Raw genomic sequence first — 27,194 nt, forward strand, 5'->3', positions numbered from 1 at the left:
TATTTATTTTTGAGAGAGAGAGAGAGAGAGAGAGAGAGAGCACGTGCAGCAGAGGGGAGGGGCAGAGAGAGAGGGAGACACAGAATCTGAAACGGATCTGCGCGGATAGCAGAGAGCCTGATGCGGGGCTCGAACCCGCAAACTGGGAGATCATGACCTGAGCTGAGGTTGGACACTTAACCGACTGAGCCATCCAGGCCGCCCCGCATGAGTTCATTTACTGAGCGAGCGCACAGGAGAGTCGGGTTCTGTGCCGGGATCTGGAGACCCTGCCCCACCATCCCGGGCGGGGCGCAGACGGCCGTGTCAGGACCAACGGCTCTGAGGTGGAATCAGGCCGGTGTGTCCCAGGGGTGCTCTTAGGAGCCCGGCCTGGCCGGGGGCAGGATGGGAATAGAGGAAGGACCCGAAGGGAAGGGGGGCGTCACTGGATCCTGGCACTCTGCCCGTGAGCGGGAAGGGGCTGGTGTCTGCCTGCATTTGGAGGTCAGCGGAGGGCCGGGCATCGTAGGGGGCATGATATTTCCCTCTTATGGCAAAAAAAGTTTGGTGAATTTACTGCCTTAGAAAAATTAATGTGGGGCGCCTGGGTGGCTCAGTCGTTTCGGCGTCTGACCTCACCTCAGGTTATGATCTCACGGTTTGTGGGTTCGAGCCCCACATCGGCTTGCGCTGGGCTCTGTGCTGACCCTTCAGAGGCTGGAACCTGCTTTGGATTCTGTGTCTCCCTTTCTCTGCCCCTCCCCCGCCCGCACTCTGTCTCTCTCTGTCTCAAAAAGAAATAAACTGTAAAAAAAAGGTTAATGATATTTTAAAATAAATGTTACTGCCTTAAGTCATTTTTCAAGTAGTTAAAACACACTTTTTAAAAAATAAAATAGTTTCTGGGGCACATGGGTAGCTCAGTTGGTTAAGCGTCCGACTCTTGTCTTGGCTCAGGTCATGATCTCACGGTTCATGAGTTCGAGCCCTCTATCGGGCTCTACGTTGACAGCAAGCAAACTACTTTGGTTTGTGTCTCCCTCTCTCTGCCCCTCCCCTGCTCTCTTTCTCTCTGAAAAATTAATAAACATTAAAAACGCTAAAAAAGGAAGTAGTTTCTGGACAGCTGTATATAACAGAGCCTGCGTGTGGTGCTGTTTGGCGGGACCGGTGTGGCCTCAGACGGTTTCTGTCTGGAACAGAGGCTGTCATTACTCTGCGAGGGTGGTAATGGTGTTGACCCAGAGCCCTCACTGTTTCTGATCGGCTTTTCCCTAAAACAAACTTCTATCAAGTGGGTGGAAAAAAACAGCCCCAGCAATTCAGACCCTGAGCTTTTCCTACAGACGAATCAGGACCCAGAGTGTGGAATTCTCAAGGAATTGTGAGAGCCATAAAGTGTGTGTGAGTCCTCCGTTCTTCCTGCCCGACCCCGGAGTAGATTGAAGTGTTCTTGTCCATACGGATGTGGATGGTTGGCCTTCACTCCTGCCCCACACAGCCCTCTGAACAGGCCCTGTGCGAGTGGGGGGCATGCTGGGGGTTCAGACACACTCTAAGATGCAAATCTCCTTTTGTAACTCCCTAGCTAGAGAATTCACTCACTTTTCTCCACACATCTTTTTATTTAAAAAAAATTTTTTTAATGTTTATTTATTTTGAGAGAGAGAGACAGAGCACAAACGGGAGAGGGGCAGAGAGAGAGGGAGACGCAGAATCCGAAGCAGGGTCCAGGCTCGGAGCTGTCAGCGCAGAGCCTGACTCGGGGCTCGAACTCACAGACCATGAGATCATGACCTGAGCCGAAGTCGGAGGCTTAACCGACTGAGCCCCCCAGGCGCCCCAAGTCTTTCATCTTATGAATCCTGAGCAGTCTGGTGTCTGGGGGTCTCCTGAGGAGTGAGGCCGTGGAGGATGCAGTGGTTCTCCTGACTGAACTGCAGGCACATGGGCCCCGCCCTATGGTGACACTGTGGCATTGGCCACTGTGGCAGGTGTGATGGCATCTCCTGTACAGAATCGTGCACAGGGCAGGCTTGTGGGATTCAGTCCCCTCCTTCCCACCCCCCCCCCCCCCACCCCACCGACCCCGTGCCTGCTGAGCCCGTCTGGACTCCCTTCCTGCTTGGCGCTGAGTTCTGGGTGTTTTTCCCACGGCTGTGTCCTTTGGAGTCTCCACGTCTCTCTCTCCTGTGGTCTGGCTCCTCTTTGAAGCCAGAGCAAACCAAACATCCTGAGTCCTCCTTGGCGTTTTGTCCTGACAGACGTTGCATGCATGGGTTCTGGAGCCCACACGTGCCGCTTTGAATCCCCAGCTCTCTTTCCACTGCAAACGCGCAGACCTGGACAGAGCACAGCAGGATCGGATTTTCCTCTGTGTTCCTTGATCACCGATGGCGGTTCTCGCAAAGTGCATGTGACAAAGCGAGCGGTTGTCACAAAACACCTGCTATTGGGGTGAATGCACGTTTTCTAGAGTTCCTTGCCACCGGGTTGGAACATTAACTTTTTTTGCCGGGTTCCATGTGCGAGGTCTCCTGTGTTGCTCACAGGCTTGCCACTGGAGCTTTCTTCTGCGTGGCCAGTTGGCCTGTGTCCTCTGGCCACTGCCCTGTGTCCCCTGGCCGCTGCCCTGTGTCCCCGGGCCGCAGGCTCGCCCTCTGTTCTTCCACGGTGAAGCAGGACCAGCATCATGGAACTGTGGTCACTAAGTGGAGTAGATCCTCAGCAAAGAGGTGGCACAATTTGCACATGAACAGAATGTGACTATTGAGTCATTTTTTCCACGGAGGGACTTTTTTCCCTTCGTAAGCCCTGGGCTGAGAGGAAAGTTGCAATGTCCTGTTACACTTACTGTCCTCAGGAGTGAAGCTGGACGAGCTGTTTGCCCACGGGGACACCGGGCATCTCCGTGTCCTGGGCCGTATCTTGGTCAACCTGTCCTCCTGTGTGATGTTGAACCGCTTCCAGGCCCTGGAGTCTGTCGCCAGCCTGGAGTCGAGAGCCCGTGAACTCATGCAGCAGAATGACTTCTTGGCCAGTGAGTATTCAGTGAAAACACACGCGCATGCGGGCCCGGCCCCAGTCGCCTGCCGTGTGTGTATTTGTCCCTAGATGCGCGTGACAATGGCTCAGAAAGACAAGAAGTCATTTCCCGGTAAAATACACCGAGCGGAAAGACTCCCCTTGAGTTGACGGGAAGACAGGCTGCATACGGGGCTGCTGGCCTCACATCCTGGGCCGCACACTACTCACTGCATCCGTTGTTACTGGTTTATGGTGTCGTTTGATGGTTACATCTCGCGTGATAAATTTTATCTTTCTGATTAAAGTTATGCTTTGATTTCCTCATCACTTTGTAAAAAAATTTTAGTTTTAATTTTATTTATTTATTTTGAGAGAGAGAGAGCAGGGGAGGGACAGAGAGAGAGAGATAGAGATAGAGATAGAGATAGAGAGAGAGAGAGAGAGAGAGAATCCCAAGCAGGTCACAAGCTGTCAGCACAGAGCCTGATGTGGGACTCGAACTCATGAACTGTGAGATCATGACCTGAGCTGAAACCAAGACTCAGGTGCTTAACCAACTGAACTACCCAGGCGCCCCTTCCTTATCACTTGACGTCCTGGGGCTGGGCCAGGGGACAAGACAGCAGCCAATTTGTCTCCATTCATTCATGTTCATTTGCTCAGGATAAACGTGATGTGTTCTGTGCTCTCATCTTCATTTTGACTAAACGTCGAGTTAGTTCTTTATTTTGGTTTCTATGAGTTTGCTGAGGGCTGTGGAGACACAGGACCACAGACTGCCTTCAACAGCACAAGTTCAGCTTCTTGTGGTTCTGGCCACAAGTCCGCGATCAAGGTGTCAGCAGGGGGCTGTCCTTCTGAGGCCATGAGGCAGAGTCTGCCGTGGTGCGTTGATGGCCGCCTTCTCCCGTGTCTCTTCTGGAGTGCCCTCTGTGTGTGTCGGGGTCCAAATGTCCCCTCTGTTGGAAGACGCCAGTCATGTTGGGTGAAAGGCCACCCTGATGACCTCCTTTGGAAATGATTACCCCCATTGTGATCTGTTTAACAGTTGTGATCTGCAAGGGGTTAGGACTTCACATGTGAGCTTTGGGGAGGGTCCATTCACACCCCCAACAGGCGTCGTGGATGAAATTCGGGAAATCCATGTGCCTTATGTTTACATTTTGGATGATCCATAACCCCAAAGAGGTCAGTTCCTCGTTTTACGTTGAAATCTAGTTGATACATGTTACGTCCATGTGGTTCGATGGCTCAGTCCCTCATGCTGTGCTCACCGCGGGCGTGGCTCCCGTCGGCCACCACACCATCACCTGTGTTCCCCGTGCTGTGCCTTCTGTCCTGTAGTTCTTACACCTGGAAGCCTGGACCCCCACTTGTCATTCATAGGGAAGCATTTGTGATCCCAGAGAAGCAAAGCCCGATCATTTGAACAGCCTGGTGTCGTTTTTCAAGTTCTATAAAAATGCAAAAGGGATCATTTTCTTACAGATTTTTGTGTACAAATGATTTTGGTGCAAATAATTAAAGACGCCACAGTGGGAGGCACTTGGGTGGCTCAGTCACTTAAGCTTCCAACTTCTGCTCGGGTCATGATCTCACAGTTGGCGAGTTGGACCCTGCGTCGGGCTCCGTGCTGACAGCTCGGAGCCTGGAGCCTGCTTCAGATTCTGTGTCTCCCTCTCTCTCTGCCCCTCCCTGCTCACACTCTTTCTCTCAAAAATAAATAAACATTAAAAAATATATATATATTTAAAAAAAAAGACACCACAGTGGGGGTTTATGAAAAATAGGAGAGAGTGTTCGCCAGGAAATTAGGCGGCCTCGGGTCTAACTTTCCCAGTCCCTGCCTGTGGAACACGGAGAATCAGCTTTGCGTCCCCGTGGGGCCTGTCCCCTTGCACAGAGAGGGTTGGACCCCATCTCACGGCCCGTCCAGTTGTGCTCGACCCGCGCTGACCCCGGGTGAGCCGCGCTGACCCTGTCTTCCCTTTCCTGCCGACAGGTGTCATATTCAACAGTTCGCTGGGCAGCGGAGACTCAGGGACGCCGTCTCTGCGCCCGCCACCCCACGTCACATACACCATCCGGACCAGCGTCTTACACAGCATGAGGACAGATTTGGTGAAAAACCCTTTCTGGAAGTTCCATCCTCAGAACCTACCGGCCGATGTGTTCAAGTACAACTACATCTTTGTCCCTTTGCAAGACATGATCGAAAGGGCCATCATCTCGGTGCAGACCAGGCAGGAGGCTGAGGAGCCGGCCACGCAGACACAGGCCATGCCCTACCCCTGTCACACCAGGGACCTGTGAGTAGCCGCCACGTGCCCCCCTGCCACGTGCCCGCTTTACAGCGAGAAGCGCCTTGCGTTTGGCGTGCCAAGTGCAGAGAAGTTCTGTGTAGTCACGCCAAAGAGCATTTAGAGAAAGTCCATCCCCCTGTTTAATTTCTTGAGCTGTCCAGATGCAAGGATAATTGTTGAGGTACTGTGATCGTGTAGGACTTGAGCTCTGACACCAGACTTACCCATAGCGTTAAAGACCCCTCGGAAGGAACTGGAACAGTATTCACAGGGGTTATGTGCGTCTGACTCCAAGGCCAGCCATCTGAGTTCGCGAAACAGAAGAAGGTCACTAGCTCTTCAGTGCAAATCCTTAAAAAGTCAATGTGCACCCCCTACTTTCCGGGAGGAAGGGGATTCTCGGAGGCCCGGGACAGTGGCTTAGGGACGTGTGAGGCAGTCTGGGAACACGCGGGAGTAAACTGGTGACTGGGCTCGTGACATCCTTGCGGGGGAGAGGAGGGATGGTCAGTTATGGGCTGGAGCAGCTGGACCATAGCCCTGGAAGGAGAGTGGGGGGCAGGGCCAGGCGGGGTTGGCAAAGCAGAGTGGACAGCGTGCCCAGCGCCGGTCCCCTGGATGCCTGACATCCACCTTGCTGAGGGCCGCGAGCTCAGCCTTGAAGGATGTTGTTCCTCAAGCATCTTGTCCTGTGCCAGGCTGGAGGCCCCAGGCTGCAGGTGTGGGGAGCACGGGAAGAAAGAGCCGAGGCTGAGGTCATCAGAGGGACCACCCGGACTGCCTTCGCTATGAGAGCAGGGGGCAGATGCTGGTCCTTCCACAGAGCAGGGGCCGCCACGCAGAAGCCAGGCGACTGGGGCTGCGCTGGCCAGACAGGTGTCTCGATGTCTGACCCCTCTTTCTTGTCTGGCCACATGCCTTCTGCATAGCAGGACATCAGTATGTTTCATGAGGCGAAAGGCAGTATTCCCACTGTGCTAGGAGCAAAGGCTGTACCCTGCAGGATTGTCCTTCTGAGAGCTTGGTGGAGACAACAGGGGTCAGGAACAGAGGCTAGGGTGTCATTTTACCCCAGGGTCTGCCTCACTGTGCAGACCGTTGGTAAGCCTCTTAACTTCCTTGTGTGTGTTTTTTTTAACGTTTATTCATTTTTTTGAGGGACAGAGTGTGAGTGGGGGAGGGGCAGAGAGAGAGGGAGACACAGAATCCGAAGCAGACTCCAGGCTCTGAGCTGTCAGCACAGAGCCCGACATGGGGCTCGAATCCACGAACTGTGAGATCACGACCTGAGCAGAAGTTGGACGCTTAACCGACGGAGCCACCCAAGCACCCCTTAACCTCCTTCTTTGTAAAGTGAAAGCTTCTCTTTCCTTTCGGGGTGATGATCGTGTCAGCTTTGAACATTTTCTGCCATCGCTCTTCTCCTGAATTATTTTTCTGGGAGGCATTGGCACCAAGAGCAGAAACCAAGGGAACGACTGTTCCTGGCAAAGCATCACGCACCAAACCTCACCCAGCCCAAATTCCAGGGCCTTGTGGGGTTTAATGACCTGTTTCCAGAAATCGACTTTTTATGATGCTCTCTTTTTAGCTGAATCTCGGGAAGGTCGCGTTCTGAAAGCCTCTTTCTAGCTCTTAAGCATGCTGTTGACTGTTGCCCTGGAAGAGGGGCCCTGCGTGCGGGTACAATGTGCAGACTCCCTCCGGTCCTGTTCACAGGACAAATCTGGGGTTTGATTCGTCCCCCTGGACACAGGGTGGGCCCCACGAGGGTGTGTTGGGAAGAACGATACACATTTCTGCAAACAGCTTATTGTCGAGGCGGAAGTGGCCTGCCAGGTCCCTGGTGCTTGGCTAGCGGGCTTGGTGACGGGGTGGGACTGAGGCCAGGTAGGGTCGCGAAGGTGTGCCCTTTCACCCCGCGAAGGTAAGTTCTTGTGGACGAGACACATTCGGGCCTCGGGCTGGAGTGAGCCCAGAGCCCCGTGAGAGTCCCTTTCCTTTTTCTGTCTGGAAGCGTAGCTGACATACGGTGGTACGTCAGTTCCGGGCGTAGAACACAGGGACTCAGCAGTGCTGGACACAGCTCAACGCCCACCATGCTAAGGGTACTTACCGTTTGTCACCATATGCGACTGCACTATTACCGACTCCATTCCCTACGCTGTGCTTTTCGTCTCCCTGACTACTTGGTTTGTAACTGGAAGCTTGTGGGTCTTTATCCCGTCATCTGCGCCACCCATCCCCCACCTCTGGCAACCGCCAGCTCGGTCTCTGTATTTATGCTTCTGTTTCTGTGTTTCTGCCGTTGTTTGTTTGTTTACTTTGGTTTTGCAGATTCACAGGGTATCGAGATCACGTGGTATTTGTCGTTCTCTGTCTGACATTTTCCACTTAGTGTTATACTCCCTAGGTCCTTCTGTGTTGTCGCAAATGGCGAGAGCGCATCCTTTTCTACGGCCCAGTAATATTCCATTGTATCCGTACCGCATCTTGTCTGTCCATTCGTCTATCGATGGACACTTGGGTCGAAACATTCCCGCCTTGGGCTGAGTGAGCCGAGTGTCCTGCCGAGATCCTGGGTCATGGATTCAGTGTTACTATTCCCTCCCTGGGACAGCACAGCACCGTTTCTTGGAAGTCTTTGAAGGAGGTGAAGAAGTATTCTCCTTGACTGAGAGATTTAAGTCTTTGAGGCTCTCATCACCGCATACCCTTCTTTTATTTCTAGTCCTAGAAAGCGTCTGTATCTGCAGGGCTGGGTGAACCTATAGGAGGCTGAGGCACAGTTGAGATCTAAGATCCTGGCGCTCGGCCACCTGAGCGATCATTGGGCAGCCCGGTGTAGACCACAGAGCACACGTGCGAAATTTTTAGTGGCTCCCTGCTATGTGCTGAATAAGTTATATTGTTGTTAATGTGCTCATTTATTCAACTATATATGTGTACCATTTGTCAGTCCCCAGACCTGGGTGTGTCAGTGAAGGGACAGGTAGAAATCCCTGCTCTTGTGACTGAGTTCAGGGATGCGGGGGTCTACACATACAATAAAGGAGAAGCTTGAATTGAATACTGGAAGGTAGTAAGAGAGGAGCAGGTGTAGGGCCAGGGTGGCCAGAGCGCCCAGAGGAATCATTAATGTGGTTAGGGTCAGCCCTGCCAAGAAGGTGACATTCAGTCTGTTGAACGTGAAAAATTCCACTGAGTAAATTAATTAAAGATCAAATGGGCTTTGTTGGAGGGTTCCTGAATCAGGCATCTTCCCTTTTGGCAAATACAAATCTCCCAGAGCTGGAGGAAAGGAAAGGCTTTTAAAGGCAAAAGGAGGGTGTTCAAGGAAATGATTGGCAAAGAATGGATAGTTTCAGGCAAGGCCGCCCTCCCAGGGGAGCGGAAGGGGTCTGTGGGGACAGTCTCAGTCTTGCCCCGCAGGTAATTTCAGTTGACTGGTTACAGTTTACACACTTCCGGGTGAGTTGGAACTACACTTAGGGTAAGCTTTGAGTCTTGGTTTGCCAATGTGGGGCTCGGCACAAGTGACTGTTCTGGGTCTGTTGTCTCTTTCTTTTTTACTTGTTATTATTTTTATTTTTGAGAGAGCACACAAGTCGGGGAGGGGAAGAGAGAGAAGGAGACAGAGGATCAGAAGCGGGCTCAGCACTGACAGCAGCGAGCCCGATGCAGGGCTTGAAGTCGCACACCTCGAGATCATGACTTGAGCCGAAGTTGGTCACTCAACCCACTGAGCCACCTGGGTGCCCCCCTGTCGTCTCTTTCTTAGCAGAGGACCAACTGGAAGAGTTATAGAAGCACAGGAAAATGTGTTCTAGGCCAGAGGAGTGGCCAGCCAGGGCAAGGGCCCTGGGGCAGGCGTGGCCTGGTGTGTGAAGAGGCCCCGAGCAGAGGGCACAGTGTACAAGGGCGAGAGCAGGGACCGAGGTGGAAAGTGGTCAGATTCTGGTTGCTTTCAGAAGGGAGGTGGCAGACGGGGAGGGTGTGACTGAGAGACATCCACAGCGATGAGTTTTGTCCAAGGGCGTGGACTGTGAGGTGCTGGGCCTTTGGGTGGAGAAGGTTGGGGGATGGGGATAGCAGCTGGGTGGGGACCCGCCTGGGTGCCTTTGGGACCCTGGTGACACGTTGAGCAGGAGGCAGTCTAGGGGGTCGTCAGCGTCTGATGGATGAGACTGGATGGCACCATTGCGGTGGGAGTGCCTACAGAGGAACAAGGCGGGCCCTCGGCAGGGACAGGGCTCTGGGACAGGGCTCTGGGACAGGGCTGGAGAAAGCACCCCGGGGCCGGGGTGAGGGCTGGGAGTGGTCTGGGGCCTGCAGAGTGGCCAGTGCGGCTCCCAGGTGGGACAGAGGGTCACTGGGGCCCTCCTCAGGATGGTGGCCAGTGTGGGGGGGCCCAGAGGAGGCTGGAGGTCGGAAGGGACAGCTGGAGACTTGAGTGCAGACCAGCTAGGAGCCTGCTGTGTGTGGGGGTGGGGAGAAGCCAGTGGTGGCTACCAGGGAATTTGGGCAGCAGAAGACAGCTGGGGGAGGAGGTCTTAATAGGAGGGGCCCAGGCACACAAGGGCAGTGTGTCCATGGTAATGAAGTCTGCTCAAGTTGATTTACGTAGGCGGTTCTGCCTTCTGGGAACACAGCTCTCCCTCCTTTCCTACCCCCTCCCTCCTCTCCATGCCCCTCCCCCACCCTCCTCCCTCCCTCCTCCTCCTCTTTCCTTCCCTCCCTCCCTCCCTCCTTCCCCCATCTTCCTCCTCCCTCTCTCTGTCCCCCTCCTCTCTCATCCACTATTGGCCAGCAGCCCAAGGAAGTGCTGTTCTGAGGGGCGTGCACTGGGAAATGTTCTCCTGGGATTTGCAGACTTGGGCAGATCAGGACCCCTGACTACATAAGGCTCCTCTCAGCCCCGAGCTTCCCCGGGGGGTCATCACAGGACAATTCCCCAGTGGAGCCCTGGCAGACTTCATGAGTACAAAGTCCAGTGTTCATTCATTGCCCCAGAGAGTGAGGCAACTTCATTGAAAGGTTTTCAGAAACACGAAAACCACATCAGTACTCCGGGATTGTTTTATACACAAAAAGAAGGTTTCCCTGAAAAAGCTGTGCTCTTCCCTCCGGTGCCTTAGTGCCTTCAGTTTGCCGGGGGTCCTGCAGGAGCAGGGGCAGACCAGAGTGTCCCCTGCCTGAGTGATGGCCAGCCTCCCTACGTCTGGACTCTGATGTGTCCCGGGAGAAGTCCAGAGTGACGGGCCGACAGGGATGCTTGCTGCCTCCGGAAGAAATCAGCCCGATCCCCCGCTGACTGGCCTTAGGCCCCTCACTGTACACATTTTTCTTGCTTCTTTTCCTGGGGATTTACTTCACCTGAACGAATTAAGCCCCTCTGTCTTATATTTGGTGAATGGCTCTCGTTTGCGGTAGAAATCCACCTTCCTGATGACCCGTGGGGCCCAGAGACCCGGGCTCCCTTCTGTGTCCCCGAGGGACGGATTGTGTGGAATTGGTTGGTGACACCATCCAGAGTGGGGAGCACAAGAAGTACAGTTTTGTATCCTTTCTCGTGCCCATCAAAGCTCGGATGGGCTCCTTGCCCTGCCTGGGAGACAGGTGTTTTGTTCAAACCCCAGGTGACGGTTTATCCAATGTTCCCTGTGTTTTCCCACGTCACCAGTGCCCGAATAATGCTTCTCTTAAAAGTGTGTCACACGTTCACACACATCTCATTCATCCTTGGAGGGAACCTTATAAGATAAATATCGCTGAAAAATGGAGGCTGAGATGGGTCAGAGTTATTCTTCGCGGGGTCTCATGCCCCCTGAATGCCCTTCACCCCCCCCGGGAGCTATGCATCACCACTTTTAAGCATTTTATGTGGGATTCTGTGTCTACACCTTGGTCACTCAGCTGTTACTTCACTCCGTCTGTGAATGGCTGCCTTATATTTTCTTCTGTTTTCATCGGACCCCGGGGTTCGGCCGTTGTTAACTCTGGGTGTGTGCCGGTTAGCGGTGTTCTGATGGCCTGAGTCTTAGTGCCTGCGGACAGAGATGCTGACTGTCATATAATCAAAGGGGCAGTTCTGTGCAATGAGGCGTCCCAGCCAAAGTCCTCGTTTAGAAACAAGGCGAGTTTCTTCCCCCAATTCGTTCTCCCAGCAGACGTTGTATTTTGTTCACATCACCGTATGGCATGCAGTTTTCTAGGTGCTGGGAGGGCTGCGGAGGTGAGGAACGGAGGGCCCTTGAGCACAAAAAACTGCTTAGGGCAGTAGATGCTGTGTATTCAGAGCCCGGGGGAGGCGCCAATGGGCTGTGACAGTGACCTGAGCGGGTGGTCCCAGCTGGGTGCCAGCTGGCCGCCGGCACAGGTGTGGGTGTTCCTCCTGTTTAGGGCACCTGCGCCCAGCTCCTTAAGGGGTTTCCTAAGTGGAGGACCAGAAAGGTGTCCCTTGTGTTGATGACGGGAGTTTGGAAAGAACCTGAGGATGGGGGCTGGTTGCCAGGGAGACCGCCCACGTGGTCACAGGGGCGGGGCTATCGGCCCCACCTCCTGACCTCAGGAGGAGGGGCTGCAGGGGAGCCGCCCACATGGTTCCAGGGGCGGAATTGTCAGCCCCACCCCCTGGCCTCGGGAGCCCCACCCCTTGACCTCGGGAGGAGGAGCTGCAGGTTGGATCCATTACCAATGGCAGATGATTTCATCAATCAGGCTCCTGTAATGACACCCCCATAAAACCCAACAGACGGGTCCCGAGAGCTTCTGGGTTGGTGAGCACGTGGAGATGGGGGGGGGCAGTGGGCCCCGGGGCGGCAGGGAGCTCGGCGCCCCCTCCCCATCCGCGCCCTGGGCAGCTCTCTCTTCCCTCTGTTCCTGACTTAATCCTTTTACAACAGACCAGCGATCTAGTGAGCGATCTGTCCCCCGAGTCCTGTGAGCGGCTCCCGCCAGTTCTGTCAGTTCGCCAAACCCAGGGAGAGGTTGTGGGAGCCTCTGGTTTATCACGTTGAAGAACAAAATTCAGCCTTGTATTTTGAAGACCTAGTTGGCTTTATGAAGTGATTCCCGATGGGGCAGCATCCCTTGTAGCAAGGGGAGGGCAGCTCTGGGATGCTGCCCAAAATGGAAAGTGTTTCTGGGAAGGGAGGCAGGGCGAGCACTCATCCCCAAAGGAAAGAAAGGATTGTTACCTCCCTTAGGGGAAGGGCTGGGCGTCTCATTAGGTGGATCACCTCAACTTCCTCTGGGAAGAAAGGGCCTTTGTGACCGATTATGTCATTGGTGCAGATCAGAAAAGTCCCGATTGATTGAGTTAAAATCCCACTCTTGAAGAAATTGAAATGACAATTAAGTCTTAGTTTGCGTTCCTGGAGGCAAGTGACTCTACCCTGGGTCTGTGGCTTGCTTACTTGTCTCTTTTTTATAAATGTTTTTTTAATTTATTTTGAGAAAGAGAGAGATAGATAGGGAGGGAGCAGGGAGGGGCAGAGAAAGAGGGAGAGAGAATTTCAAGCAGGATCCGCACTGTGATTGCAAAGCCCAACGCTGTGGGGGGGCAGGGGGAAGGGGAGGGCTCCAACTCATGAACTGTGAGATCATGAACCTGAGCTGAAACGCTCAACCAACTGAGCCGCCCAGGCGCTCCTGTGGCTTTCTTTTTAACCATAGGTCATCAGAGTACCTGGATTTGCAAAGGGCTTCAGAGGAGCATGTGTGTGTACGTGTGTGTGTTGGAGTGCGTGGGTGCACCACGCGGGCTTGTGGAACTGAGCCCTTGACCTGTGGGATGTGACGCCACCTTCAGGTCGTGTCACAACTGAGTTGCACTGTAGGACACCGGCTGGTGCCCGAGAATTGCGCAGTGGTGGGGAAGCCCCCAGCCCCCCAAGCTGGTGCCCGAGAATTGCGCAGTGGTGGGGGAGCCCCCAGCCCCCCAAGCTGGGATTGTGAGCTCAGACCTTTGAATTAGGAACGCTTTTAATAGGAGGGCTTGATGAAGAGGGTTTTTGTCCCCAGAGTCTGAGTTACAGTTCCAGGAGTTGGCTCCTTGTGCATGCTGGGTCCCTTTCTAATGCCATGATGGCTTTCAAGCATTTGTGATCCCCTTAGAATCTCACTCTTGGAATCACAAGGACACTGGCCTGAAAAAGCTGCATTTGGAGACCAGGTCTGGCTGGTCTCAGACCTTGAGCTGTGATTTGACACTTCGGTTGCTCAAGATCGTCACCGGGAATGGGGTTGCTAACTGGCCGCCTGTCTACCTCCCTGGCTAGGATGTGCTGAACCCGACCTGGGAAGGGGACAAGACCAGGCCGGTGAGCGGGCTGGGTACCCCCTGGCTGCCCAAGTCCCTCTGGGCAGACCTCCCTGCTCAGATGTTCCTCCAGGTACCGTGTTCAGAGCCAAGGTGGGATTGCTGTTCTGGGTGGTGCAGTGTGCAGAGAAGAGGCATGGATGTGGGCACCCTTCCTTCTCCCTGACCTTCTTGAGAGTTACCAAACTTGGAACAGCGAGGAATGGGACACCTGGGTGGCTTGGTTGTTTGAACGTCTGACTTGGGCTTAGGTCATGATCTCTCGGTCTGTGAGTTCGAGCCTCCCGTTGGGCTCGCTGCTAGTAGGCTGGCACAGCCCACTTGCGCTCTCCCCCAAATAAATAAATATTAAAAAAAGAAAAAGAAAGCAAAGAATGGACCTCAAATCCCCCTTCCCTCACCGACACCCAGCGTGCATACGTCTGGCGCAGGTTGGAGGACACAGAGTAAATGTGAGCCTCAGGGGCCCCACCTGCCACCCTCCCCATCCGGTCACCAGTCATGGCCCGCAGCCACTGTGCTGGGGAAGGAATGCAAACAGAGCTGGCCAGCAGGCATGGGACCTTGGCCGGACCTCAGCCGACTGGCCTGAGTCTCCCAGAGGGAGCAGAGAGGGGATGGGAGGGTAAGACAGGTGCTGGTCCTTCCCCTCAGCAGCTGCCTTGCGGGCTTCTGGGCCCGACATCCTCCTGGGATGTGGTGTGGGGGGCGCTGGGGGAAGGTCCGGAGGGGGGCAGTGGGCAGAGGCTGGGCTGACGTGGGGGAGGGGTGTGGGGTCTGGAAATTGACCACCAGTGTGCATCTCTAGTCGTGCATCTCGAGTGAGAAAAACAGAAGCCGATGATTCTGTGGTTCTTTCGCTACGTGTGACTTTGGTCTAACGTGCTCATCACTTTTCCGTCTTTGAGCTCACTGGATGTGCTAATAGAGACAAGCCACAGAGAAAACACTGTTAGCAAGGGGTCATTAGAATGTAAGTCAAGCATTTGCCCCCTTCAGAACTGGTGACAATGTTTAGGAAGATCAAAGTGTCCTCTTAAGGAGGCTTACATAAATACGAACTTTTGATTTCCTATTTGCAAGCATTTACTGATAGGGCTTTTGTGTGGGTTCCAGAGTAGGGATCAATATGCGGAAGGATCTGGAACATACTTGTTTGATTTTTGCTGTCTGGACAGCAGGAGCGGATGAACATCCTATTCTGGCCTCTCTCGCTTTAATGTGTTTCTTGTTCCTTTTTTTTTTTTTAATTGTTAGCTTTATAAGCCAATGATTATCAAGAGAAATCCTACTTCCTTCCTTCTTCTGATACATCGGGGTTGTATTCTGTTCTGTTTTGTTTGGGGACCAGTCCTCCATGCGTTGTCATGGTGATACGTACTTCACATGCTTGACATTGTGAATCTTGCCAAGAGCCCGTGCTCGTTCTTCTTTGGAAAACGACGGGTCCAGCACCTGCCACGTGTCAGGCACTGTGGTCGACTGGCCTTCGTGGACCCGGGAAAAGGTGTCATCCCTGCCTGCGGGAGGCTTGCAGCTCCTGGGACAGGAGGACCACAGGAAGGCAGTGTCCCCTCCTCTGTGGAGGTCCTGAGGGGGAGCGTCAAAGGGCCCCGTCAGACCTTGTCACCCAGTGTGGAGGTCGGTGGAAGCCGGGAACCATCAGCTTGCCATCCAGCCTCCCCTGCGATGAGGTGCTAGAGAGGAGAAGCCAGGCAGCCCATCAAAACTTCTTCCCCCTCCTCCGCCCGCTGTGCTTGTGCCTCTGACATGCTTTTCTTCCCAGAGGTTTGTTTTTGATTTTTAATTAAAAAAAAAAAAAGTTTTTTTTTTTGAGAGAGGTAAAACGTGAGTGGGGGAGGGGCAGAGAGAGAGGGAGACACAGAATCCGAAGCAGGCTCTGAGCTGTCAGCACAGAGCCTGATGCGGGGCTCGAACTCACAGACCGTGAGATCATGACCTGAGCCTAAGTTGGATGCTTAACCAACTGAGCCACCCAGGCGCCCCTAATTTTTTAATGTTTTAAAGTAAACTCTATACCCAACGTGGGGCTCGAACTTACAACCCTGAGATCTAGAGTCACATGCTCTCCCTGCTGAGCCAGCCTGGCACTGGAGTCTTAAAAAAATTCATTGTGTGCTTTCGGTATGTTCTTGGTCTGGTTTTTCTTCTTCATGGAAACATATTTGGACTTCATTCATCGATGCTCTTTGTCTTTTCTAACTTATTTGTGATGTGTGCTTTTATGTTTGTTACTTACTTGCTTTCCGTACCTTCAATATATTGTGTTGTTCCTTTGATATTTGAGACCAGTGTTTAATTTGTTATATTTATTTATTTTAATAAAGCCACTTCTTAATTGTTATTTTATTTTTGATAGAGAGAGAGAATCCCATCAGATGCAGAGAGAGAGGGAGGGAGAGAGTGTGGAACCCGATTTGGGGCTTGAACTCACAAACCATGAGATCATGACCTGAACCAAAGTCTGTCGCTTAACTGACAGAGCCACCCGGGCACCCCTACCTAATTCATTATATTTAGTGTTCTTTTTTTTTCCTTTAATTTATGTAGTTACCTCAGATGATGACTTTCCTTTCAACCACTATTTTAACCGTGTCCCCTCAATCTGATGTGTGGCTAAAAATTCATTGTTTTTTACGTACGTGGAATATGGATGTCTGTAGGCTTCTTTTCCCAAGAGCTGTTTCAGTCAAGTTTCTTTTAATTTTTGAGTGGAAGTCCTCAAGAGTTCACAGAGTTACTCAGTGTGCTTATGATAAGAAAAAGAAAAAGAAAATAGGGGCGCCTGGGTGGCTCAGTGGTTAAGCATCTGACTCTTGGTTTTGGCTCAGGTCATGATCTCACGGTTCATGGCTTTAAGCCCGCTTAGGGCTCTGCACTGCTGGAGTGGAGACTGCTTGGGATTCTCTCTCTCTCTCCCTCTCTCTCTCTGCCCCTCCCCGTCTTGCTTGTGCTCTGTCTCCCTCTCTCAAAATGAATAAGGTTTAAAAAAAAATTAAAGTTAATCTGGTGATAGCATTTTTAAAATCAGATTGACACTCAAAACTGTATCATGCACTAATTGCCAACTTCTGTTGATGGACCCTAATTTTTATATTGCCATCACAAAATATTGTCTTTGGGGCACCTGGGTGGCTCAGTCAGTCAAGCGACTTTGGCTCAGGTCATGATCTCATGGTTCATGAGTTTGAGCCCCGAGTTGGGCTCTGTGCTGACAGCTCGGAACCTGGAGCCTGCATCAGATTCTGTGTCTTCCTCTCTCTCTGCCCCTCCCCTGCTCGTGCTTTGTTTCTATCTCTCAGAAATGAAAAACATTAAAAAAAATAAAAAAGAAAAAGATGTCTTTATCATTTCTACATTTTGAAATAATAGCATTTTTCTCTATCAAGTAATATAGAATCTACTTTTGTGAAAGATTTATGGGTTGTTGACCCTTTGAATGCTGTGCACAGCTGTGAATAATTGTGTTCTGAGTGTATTTAATGTTTTGTGCACGTAAGTCTACCTTGTATGAAATTAAATTGATGACCTCTGCTTTTTTTCCTTCCTTTCTTTCTCTCCCCCTCCACCTCTGTATTCCCATTTGCTTGATGTGCCTTTGCCCCTCTGTTCATTTTAGACTTTTCTGAAGCTTTTTGTTTCAGATGTGTCTCTTGTATGTCTCATATACCTTCTTATATGGGTGAAGTTAGCTGTGCAATAGCATTAAGTGAAGTTTCATGTATATGTGTTCCTAGTTAAGTATTTTTCTATACTTATAATTTCGCTTTTATATTTTTTAAATTATTTTTTAGATGTTAGTTTTTTGAGAGAGAGCAAGCAGAGGAATACAAAGGGAGGGGGGTGAGGGGGAGACAGAGGATCCAAAGCAGGCTCCGCCACTGACAGCAGAGAGCCCGATGTGGGACTTCAACTCATGAACTGAGAGATCATGACCTGAGCTGAAGGCAGACACTTAACCGATGGAGCAACCCAGGGACCCCTTGTTTAAAATATTTTTATTTTATTTAATTCTTTTTATAATTTCACTTTTAAATTTTGCTCATATTTAGTAATGATTTATTGTTGTTCTGGTGGTTACCTTATACTAAGAACATTCTATAAATAATGTCAGCCTCTGGGGTGCCTGGGTGGCTCCGTCGGTTAAGTGTCTGACTTCGGCTCAGGTCATGATCTTGTGGTTCATGAGTTCAAGCCCCACATTGGGTTCTATGCTGACAACTCAGAGCCTGGAGCCTGCTACGGGTTCTGTGTCTCTCCCTCTCTCTGTCTTCCCCCTGCTCACACTCTCTCTCCCTTTCTCTCTCTCTCTCTCTCCTCAAAAGTAAATAAACATTGAAAAAAAAATCAATATTTTTATTTTTACCATGCAAAATAAAAATGAAGTAATTTCTCTTCTTCCATCACTAACTTTTTCCTCACCATCATGCAATTTTAGTTGATATTATCTCCACGTCTTGGATTGTACCAGGAAAGATGTCTGTGCTTATGTTCTACATCTGTCATGGTTGAACAAAGAGCCTGATTTGGGCATTCACCAACTTATTCTTTCTCTCTGACTCACGTCCCATAAACTGCCAATTTTTGTCTGTTGTATCATTTCTGCATTTCAGGGGACATAACATTTCCAGTCTGTCTTGTCATCTGAATTTCCAGTTTTGTTTTAGTCTTACTTTTATTGGAATACATATTCATTGCATAGCATTACCCTCGCACTGCAATTTACTGGTCATCCTTGGGTGGGCTAACATTTGTCTTCTAGTAATTTCCCCCGGATGAGCTTATGAGATAATTTAACCTGATTTCTTACACACTTAAAACGTTTTGCAGCATTTATATTTGAAAGGCAGCTTGGCTGGATACGAAATCCTTGACTCACCATTTCCTCAAGTATCTTGTAGAAATAACTCCGTTATGTTTGGCCTTGAATGTGATTGTGGAGCAGTCTGAGGCCACTTTGATATTTCCCTGCTTTTCCTGAACCTGGTAATTTTGGCAAGCTGGTAGGAACTTGAAAATTCAATCAATTTCGTGGGATCCATTTCACTGTTGACCATTCTAGAATAATTTTCCATGGCACAAGATAAGACTTTTCAATGTGTATATTTGAGTTTTCTGGTATGGAAACTTTTGATGTTTTCCAACATTACCAATTTCTTATCTTCCAGTATTTGGTTTTTCTTCTTCAGGGACTCCAATTGCATAGGTTTCTTTACCTTGCGTTTCTTAGCCATAAAATTTCCCAATTTGCTTACTTATTTATTTATTTTTAGGTTTGTTTATATATTTTGAGGGAGAGGGAGAGCATGAGCAGGTCAGGGGCAGAGAGATAGAGGGAGAATCTCAAGCAGGCTCTGCACTGTCAGCGTGGAGTCCATTGTGGGGCTCGAACTCATGCACCGTGAGATCATGACCTGAGCCAAAATCAAGAGTCGGATGCTTAATTGACTGAGCCACCCAGGTGTCTCTAAATTTCCCTAATTAAAAAAAATACCTTTTTAAAAAATTTATTTGTTTCTTTTAGTTGTGTTTCAATTTTCCGTGTTCCTCACTATGTTTTGGGCAGTTATCGATTTGACCTGTGCTTCGTCTAATTATGTCCTCATTTGTGTGGCGGCTGTTGTTTTCCTGATGTTTCTTTCCACATTCTCACATTCTTCCAGTTCACGTTTCAGACCTTCTTGCCGTCTTGCCATCTCCTCACTGAATTGTAGCAGCTCTGCGGTGGGGTGCTTTTCACGTAGGGAATTGCCCTACTGAATCTTTTGAAATTGATAGCAACAAATACATTCATGATTTAAAAAAAATTTTTTTTTCTTAATGTTTATTTATTTTTGAGACAGAGAGACAGAGCATGAACGGGGGAGGGTCAGAGAGAGAGGGAGACACAGAATCCGGAGCAGGCTCCAGGCTCTGAGCTGTCAGGACAGAGCCCGACGCGGGGCTCGAACTTGGGAACGGTGAGATCATGACCTGAGCCGAAGTCGGAAGCTCAACCGACTGAGCCACCCAGGCGCCCCTGTTGACGATTTTCATCTGCTTAATGTAGCCATCTTTTTGGGCAGGTCTTCATTTGTTAATAACTGTGAGATGCACCCACCTGTATTCCTTACATAGATGTGCTGGATTTGTGCTTGGTATCGTTTTGAACGAATTGGGTATTCCTGCCTGGTTGTTTGCAAGAGGGTCCCGTCAGTGTGACGACCAGGTGACGTTAATGGCTACACAGCTCGGAGGCTCTCTTTTCCGTGGCCCCAAGGACCGAGCGCCTCCTGCAGATACGTATCTTCTTCGTGTAACGCTCGTCGTCTCTTTCCCTGGAGACAGGGTCTGGGCGCAAGAGTGGTTCCAGACACCACCCACCTTCACATGCAGCCTGGCACCCACTGGACACATCCTGTTCCATGTGTTGTGCCCTAAGATCATGCCCCTAGACAGTAGGCAGTGCAGTTTGGGGGCGCCCGCGGGGCTCCGTCGGTTGAGCGTCTGACTCTCGATTTCGGCTCAGGTCATGATCTCATGGTCCGTGAGTTCGAGCCCCGTGTCGGGCTCCGTGCTGCCAGTGCGGAGCCTGCTTGGGATTCTCTCTCTCTCCCCTTCCTGCTTTTTCTCACTTTCTCAGGATAAACTAAAGACAAATGAAGAAAAGATACAAAGCGCAGTGTTGATGGGAACTTCTAGGTGTACAGGGGGTAGGGTTTTGCCTCATTCATCTCTTACCTACTTTTTTGTGTGACTCCTTCTTGACCTTGCTTATTTTTAGCAGCTGTTTCCAGTACTTTCAAGCATTTGTCAAAAGTGGAATGAACATTTTCTCCTTCTTGCGTTGACTCGGGACTGGTTTTCAGGAGCGGATGGGGAAAGGGTGAGGTACATAGCCATGTATCGGGGTCTCTCCTTCCATGTAGCTCCTCCCCAGTGGCCTCCCTCGGGCATGCATGTGCAGAGTGTCTGGGCATTGTCTGCGGTCTGGGGTAGTGGCTGCAAGAACCCCAGAGTTGGGTTTACTCAGTTTCTGGCCTCTCGTGACACTCTCCTTTACAAGGGTGCAGGGGTCCACGGGGCATGCCCTCCTAGCCCCAGACACACATAGAATCCTGACTCCGTGTGGCTTCTGGAATAACTCGCACGGAATCTTAACGTTTGTGTGTGATGCTTATTGGCTCCTTTGTAAGACCCGCGGTGCTGGAAGCACAGAGGTCAACAGCCATCAATTCCAGTGCCTTTAAGTAAAAAAGGACAAAGTTCATGAACAGACATGAACTTTTTTCCTCCCCCCTCACCCCCCCTGTAAGCTCTGTATTCGTTGTTTTTAACTTTCCAGGCGATCCAAGCTTCATTTTTGTGGCAAATTGGGTTACTCCGGGAGAAGAGATGTCATTTGTGAGATGAGCAGGTGTATAGAGTATATGGGCACTTCCTGCTATAAAACACTATAAAAACAATGACTCAAAATCCCTAGAAAAATCACAAAACCGAATAGCGCATGAGTTGACTACATGCCGTCGCCGTATAGCCTACCAGTGAACTGATAATTTCGCTTTAAGATGTGATTCACCCCGTGGATCGCTCACTATAGTCGTCTTAAGCAGAAAAATGGATAAAAACGAAGAAGTTACCCCCACCCCCTTTTTATGTCCTCATTCACGGTTTCATGAACAAATATTTTTGGCTTGCACTATGTGGCCAGCCTTTGCCAAGCAGAGGAAGCGCAGTGGGGGGCCCTCCCCGACGGGCTCACCGTCCAGTGTGAAGGGCCTGGGGTCCACACTGGAGATAACGCTCTAAGGGGAGGTCTGGGGGTGGGTGGGGGCCCAGCCATAGGGTTCTGTCTCCAGGTTGGCATCTTCGCCGGCAGCCTTGTCCACACTGCGGCAACCCTGCTTTCCTCTGTCTACGCTGCATTCGGTGGTCTTTTTAAAATCCATACACCTGATATGTCCCCTCTTTGTTTCCCTCTCCCCATTCCAGAACCCTTTTGTCAGCCCTCGCCCAGACGTGTGGAATCCTTGCATGATGTGGCCCCAGCTAACGTGCCACCCCCCCCCCCCCACCTCCGTGTCCTAATCCACACCATCCTTGGCCGCCCCTGAGCCTTGCCCCCACGCCACTGTCCCCTGTGCTCGCACCTGCTGCCCCTCTGCTTGGAGCCATGTCCCTTCAGATTCCCGTGGGGCCCATTTCCTCTGTCTGTTCTCCACAGACACCCTGGCCAACTACCCGATTTGAGATCTCCTCCCTTCCCACCATGGCCGAAGCCGTTTTTCACATATTTGACACTATGCCGTGTGTCTCCTTGTGCTGGCTTATGCTAAGTGCCGCCACCCCCCAGTGGAAAGCAGGATCCTTTGTGACAGGGCCTTTCTCTCTGGTTCGTCTGCATACCACATGTCCACTAAAATGGCTTGCCCCTTTGGGTGGCCTCGGTGATGAATCAAATAATAATAACATGTGGGTCTCGAGCGCAGAGGGTAAGGGGGGAAGAGGCAGAGTGCAGGGTTGGGGTGCGAATCCCATGTTTAAAGGAAAAGTCACAGTGAAGGAAAGAGAGGAGATTGACGGAAAGCTGAGAGTTGTTCTGGAAGCGAACAAAGGGAGGGAAGGAGGGACCTGTCACCGGTGTCAGACACAGCTGAGAGCTCAAGAAGGAAAATAGTGGAGAAATTCCCATTGGGATTGAGGCATGCTGTCATGGGTGTTCTAGACAGGGGTCATGTCAAGGGAAGCCTGGGTGGCCTGGTCGGTTAAGCATCTTGATTTCAGCTCAGGTCGTCATCTTTTGGCTAATGAGTTCGAGCCCTGCGTGGGGCTCTGTGCTGACAGCATGGAGCCTGTTTGGGATTCTCTCTCCCCCTGTCTCTCTGTCCCTTCTGTGTTCATGCTCTCTCTCTCTCAAAATAAATAAATAAACTTAAAAAAAAATACCGAAAAAAAAAAAAGAAAGAAAATTGGTTAGAGTGGGTGGGAGGTGAGCATTGGGGAAAGAGACAGGGAGACATTCAACGGTCAGTTTTCATGTATAATATAGGCGATAACCTGTGGTCAATGGATATCATTGATTGCAGATACACAATGGTCCCAACTACGTGGGGGAAATTGTAGTCATGAGTTAATGGCCGGTTTCCTTCTTTGCACCTCCTCTGCCCAGGAAGGTGTCAGAGAGGACTGATTGGGGGCAGGTGACAGTGGCTGCTCCAGGAAACTCCCACCCCATGTGTCTCCTTTGTGAGTTGCACGCGTATTAAATCAGGACACGAGCCAGTGGTCCTAAGTCAAAAGACTGTTGAAATGGCCACACGAGATAGTGTTCCTTAAAAGGACTCGTAGCTTCCGAGGACAATGTAAAAAAAAGCACCCACACGTGAGCCTGACTCTGGGTAGAACCCTGTGCTTGCCCTCGGATGCCGACTGGATTATTTCCTTGCAGATTCTTGAACAACGTCGGTTTCTTTTTCCCTCTGATCATGATGCTGACGTGGATGGTGTCTGTGGCCAGCATGGTCCGAAAGCTGGTGTACGAGCGAGAGATCCAGATAGAAGAGGTAATCAGTCCAGCTGCTTGCCTGGGACACCAGGAGGAGAGGTGGGGCTTTGGAGCCAAATCCTGTTCCCACAACTGACCCCGGACTCTGTTTGGCCTGCCCTCCTCTCTGCTGGGGTTCCTGGACACAGATGAGCTGAGGCGGGGGTCTCAAGGCAAACGTTCCACATTGAAGCCTGACGTTCTGCCAGTCAACAGGTGTTTCCTGTGGAGATGGAAGGAGGCCCAAGGGCAGGCTCACCACATTCAAAGACGGGAGCCAGTGTTGCTCATTCAGCAATTTAATTTCTTTTTTTTTAATATCATATATTGTCAAATTGGTTAACATACAGTGTGTAAAGCGTGCTCTTGGTTTTTGGGGTAGATTCCCGTAGTTCGTTGTTACATACAACACCCAGTGCTCATCCCAAGTGCCCTCCTCAGTGACCGTCACCCACTTCTCCCCCCTCCCTGCCCCCCCATCCACCCTCAGTTTCTTCTCTGTATTTAAGAGTCTCTTACGGTTTGCCTCAGCAATTTTTATACAACCCAGAAAGACGTAAGGGTGCACTTCCCACTTGATGTGTGGTTAGATTGCCTCACGGGGAGCCTTGTTATTTTTGTTTTAATATCATTAAAATTTGAAACTGTCAAAACTGCTTCTAAGAAGGAGAGTTCATGAAAGTACCAGGTGGGGGTGCCTGGGTGGCTCAGTCGGTTAAATGTCTGACTTCCTCTCAGGTCATGATCTCACGGTTCGCGGGTTCGAGCCCCCGTGTCAGGCTCTGTGCTGACAGCTCAGAGCCTGGAACCTGCTTCAGATTCTTTGTCTCCCTCTCTCTCTTCCCCTCCCCCGCTTGCACTCTCTCTCTTTCTCTCTTTCAAAAATCAATTAAAAAATGTAAAAAAAAAAAAAAGTACCAGATGAACGCCGACCTTGTGGAGGAGGGGCTCACACTACCCACCAGCCTCCTACTTATTCAGGTGAAGGAGACGCGTGGCAAAGTGTAGTGTTCTCATTCAGTTCTGACTTGAACTTGCACTATTGTTTTCCATATTGTTCACCTATTTATTTTACTGGTTTTCTTATTTATTTCCGTGTTTATTTATAATTTTGAGAGAGAGGTAGAGAGTAAGCAGGGGAGGGGCAGAGAGAGAGAGAGAGAGAGAGAGAGAATCGCAAACAAGCTCTGCACTGTCAGCACAGAGCCTAACGTGGGGCTTGAACCCACGAACCGTGAGATCATGACCTGAGCTGAAACCAAGAGTCGGACGCTTCACCGACTGAGCCACTGATTTCCAAGCTGGCCGTATCCAGCGCTGGCCTCCTTGCTTTTCCCGTGATCCGGTCTGGTCCTCCTCGAGTACCCGGGTCACGACTCTGGTTTCCCTTCTCTTGACAGTACGTGCGGATGATGGGGGTGCACCCGACCATCCTTTTCCTGGCCTGGTTTCTGGAGAACATGGCCATGCTGGCCATCAGCAGTGCCGCCCTGGCCATCATTCTGAAAGTGAGCGGCATCTTCGCGCACAGCAACGCCTGTATCATCTTCCTCTTCCTCCTGGATTTCGCGGTGTCGGTCGTCATGCTGAGTTACTTCCTGAGCACATTTTTCAGCCAAGCCAACACGGCTGCGCTCTGCACTAGCCTGGTGTACATGATCAGCTTCCTGCCCTACATCGTTCTGTTGGTTCTCCGTAACCAATTGAGTGTTGTCATTCAGACGTTTCTGGTAAGTGGGTTGGTTTTTTTTGTAGACGTGCAAAATACAACTGCTGTATCTGCCCAACAAAGCAGTCACCACATCACATGTCAACTTATCACTTTCAGATCTCGGTGGGCTTTCTGATGCCTACGTCTGTCTCTCTTTTTGTTTTTCTTGTAAGTTTTATTTATTTTGAGAGAGAGCAAGTGTGTAAGCGGGGTAGGGACAGAGAGAGGGGAGACAGAGAATCCCAAGGAGGCTCCAGGCCCTGAGCTGTCAGTGCAGAGCCCGATGTGGGGCTCGAATCCATGAACCGTGAGATCATGACCTGAGGCAAAGTCAAGAGTTGGATGCTCAACCAACTGAGCCCCCCAGGGGCCCCTGAAGCCTACTGGTCTTGATGCTGCCCGCAGATGCACACCTTATAATGGTCATTGGTTGACATTGCAGTGGTTTTGCAAGAGAGGAGCTGCTGAGAATTGGCACTTTTCATGTAATGGGGACTGTCCTCTGGAGACTCTTTGGAAATCGGTAACATCCTAAAGACAGCCATAGAGACTCCGTGCCTCTCTGTATCACAGATGGAAAGAAGTAGATTTCTTTTTTTTAAAAATTTTTTTAAATGTTTATTTATTTTTGAGAGAGAGAGAGACAGAGTGTGAGTGGGAGAGGAGCAGAGAGAGAGGGAGACACAGAATCCGAAGCAGGCTCCAGGCTCCGAGCTGTCAGCACAGAGCCCAACGTGGGGCCTGAACCCATGAACCGTGAGAGCATGACCTGAGCCAAAGTCGGACACTTAACCGACTGAGCCACCCAGGCGTCCCAAGAAGTAGATTTCTAAAGCTATTTTAGAAGCAAAAAAATAAACTCTTCATGAAGCATCAGGAATCATCTCACATTAGGTGGGAAGATCTCTCCATTAGCAATGCCAATTCATTCATCCGTGTACCATGTAACTCCTGGAGAAGCATGATAATTCTTTTAAGTCTGGGATATGAAATACAAAGAAGAGAGACACTCGTCCATTCTGTTTTGAGTTTCCTGGCAAGTGCAGAGCCGGGTGCATAGTGGGAACTCAATCTGCGTGGAAGGGACGGGCAGATGGCTGTGAGGACGGTCAGTTCGGGCGAGCCAGCACTGTCCCTGCAAACATTAGAATTATGCCCCAGGGTTCACTTGTCCCCAACAGGTCAGGCCAAGTTCCCAAAGTGCAGTCTGTTGGGAGGTGTGGCTAGAGCCACTAGGGGAGAATTTGGGAGATGCCGAGGAGGGATGGAATCCCAGGGCTTCGAGGGGGCATCTGAAGCCTTCCGAGGTCACTGGTCCCACGCAACGTCATGACGGTAGATGTATCCTCATTTGTTGGGACGGGGTCACTTTCTCTGTTCCTTTTGAACTTTAGGGTGAAATACTTCTGTGAAGACCAAATTGTTTTTCTCCAGCTTCGTGTAAACCTTCATGTTTCCCGACTGGCCATGTACATACAGCATGGATGTGTGTGCACCTTGAAAAAACATGGCGTCTTTAATCAGGATTTTTCTCCATGGTTACCTGCTCACCAGTGTCCATTAGCTTATGTCACATCGGTGATACTTTATAACCCATAATGTTGGTCTCAATTAAAACTGAGACCATGTGTCACCACCCCCCACCCCGACCCCATACTCCTCACATGTAGGAAAAGAGACATTGACCACCTGGCCTGAATTTCAAACACTGTTATATGGTTTTTACTTCAATCCATCTGTTTAAATGTTGGAGCATACCGAGTCTGACTTCCTTTTACATGTTCACATGTTTCCTAGCCCCCCCCCCCCAAAAAAAAACCAAAAAAATCTAACTCTGGTACATGATATCTTCAAGCATAAAATGCATTTTCAATGGGGTTATTTATTTATTTATTTATTTTTGACATAGGATTTCTCCCCTGGAAATAAAATAACATTTTCCTTCAATGTGCTCCCTTTCTAGTGTAGAATGGTGTACATGTTCCATCAGTCGGCCTGCAGTGTGCTCCAGGGCATTCGCTTAGTAATAAAAAATAAGAAATCGCTCCATTCCGTTTTCCGCTGTTCTGTGTTCTGCATTTCTGGGCGCAGCGCATTGGATTTATGGCACTTGAGGCACTGCAGTGAAGAGAAATAATTCCTTTTCACACCAAAAGCTAGCTTGTTAGCATGCTTTCTGGAATGGGCTGACGTTCGGCGTAGGCTTCCAGGGTCACGTATGGAAATCACCGCCTGGAGGACAGTGCGGCCCCGCCTGCTCTGGTGACGCTGGTCTGTTTGGATTTAGCGCTGAGGGTTTTACGG

General features: G+C 50.6%; 1 protein-coding gene across 1 annotated transcript in view; it reads left to right on the top strand.

Annotated features, from left to right (window-relative positions):
• ABCA13 (ATP binding cassette subfamily A member 13) overlaps positions 1–27,194 on the top strand; it is a 374,957-nt gene that overhangs the window by 131,767 nt on the left and 215,996 nt on the right. Inside the window, exons 29-32 of the mRNA XM_042927326.1 lie at positions 2,846–3,022; positions 5,012–5,318; positions 23,084–23,198; positions 24,580–24,909. Coding sequence (XP_042783260.1) covers positions 2,846–3,022; positions 5,012–5,318; positions 23,084–23,198; positions 24,580–24,909 — 929 coding nt within the window. The remainder of the gene's footprint in view (positions 1–2,845; positions 3,023–5,011; positions 5,319–23,083; positions 23,199–24,579; positions 24,910–27,194) is intronic.

Source organism: Panthera leo, chromosome A2, assembly GCF_018350215.1.
Source record: "Panthera leo isolate Ple1 chromosome A2, P.leo_Ple1_pat1.1, whole genome shotgun sequence".
NCBI lineage: Eukaryota > Metazoa > Chordata > Mammalia > Carnivora > Felidae > Panthera > Panthera leo.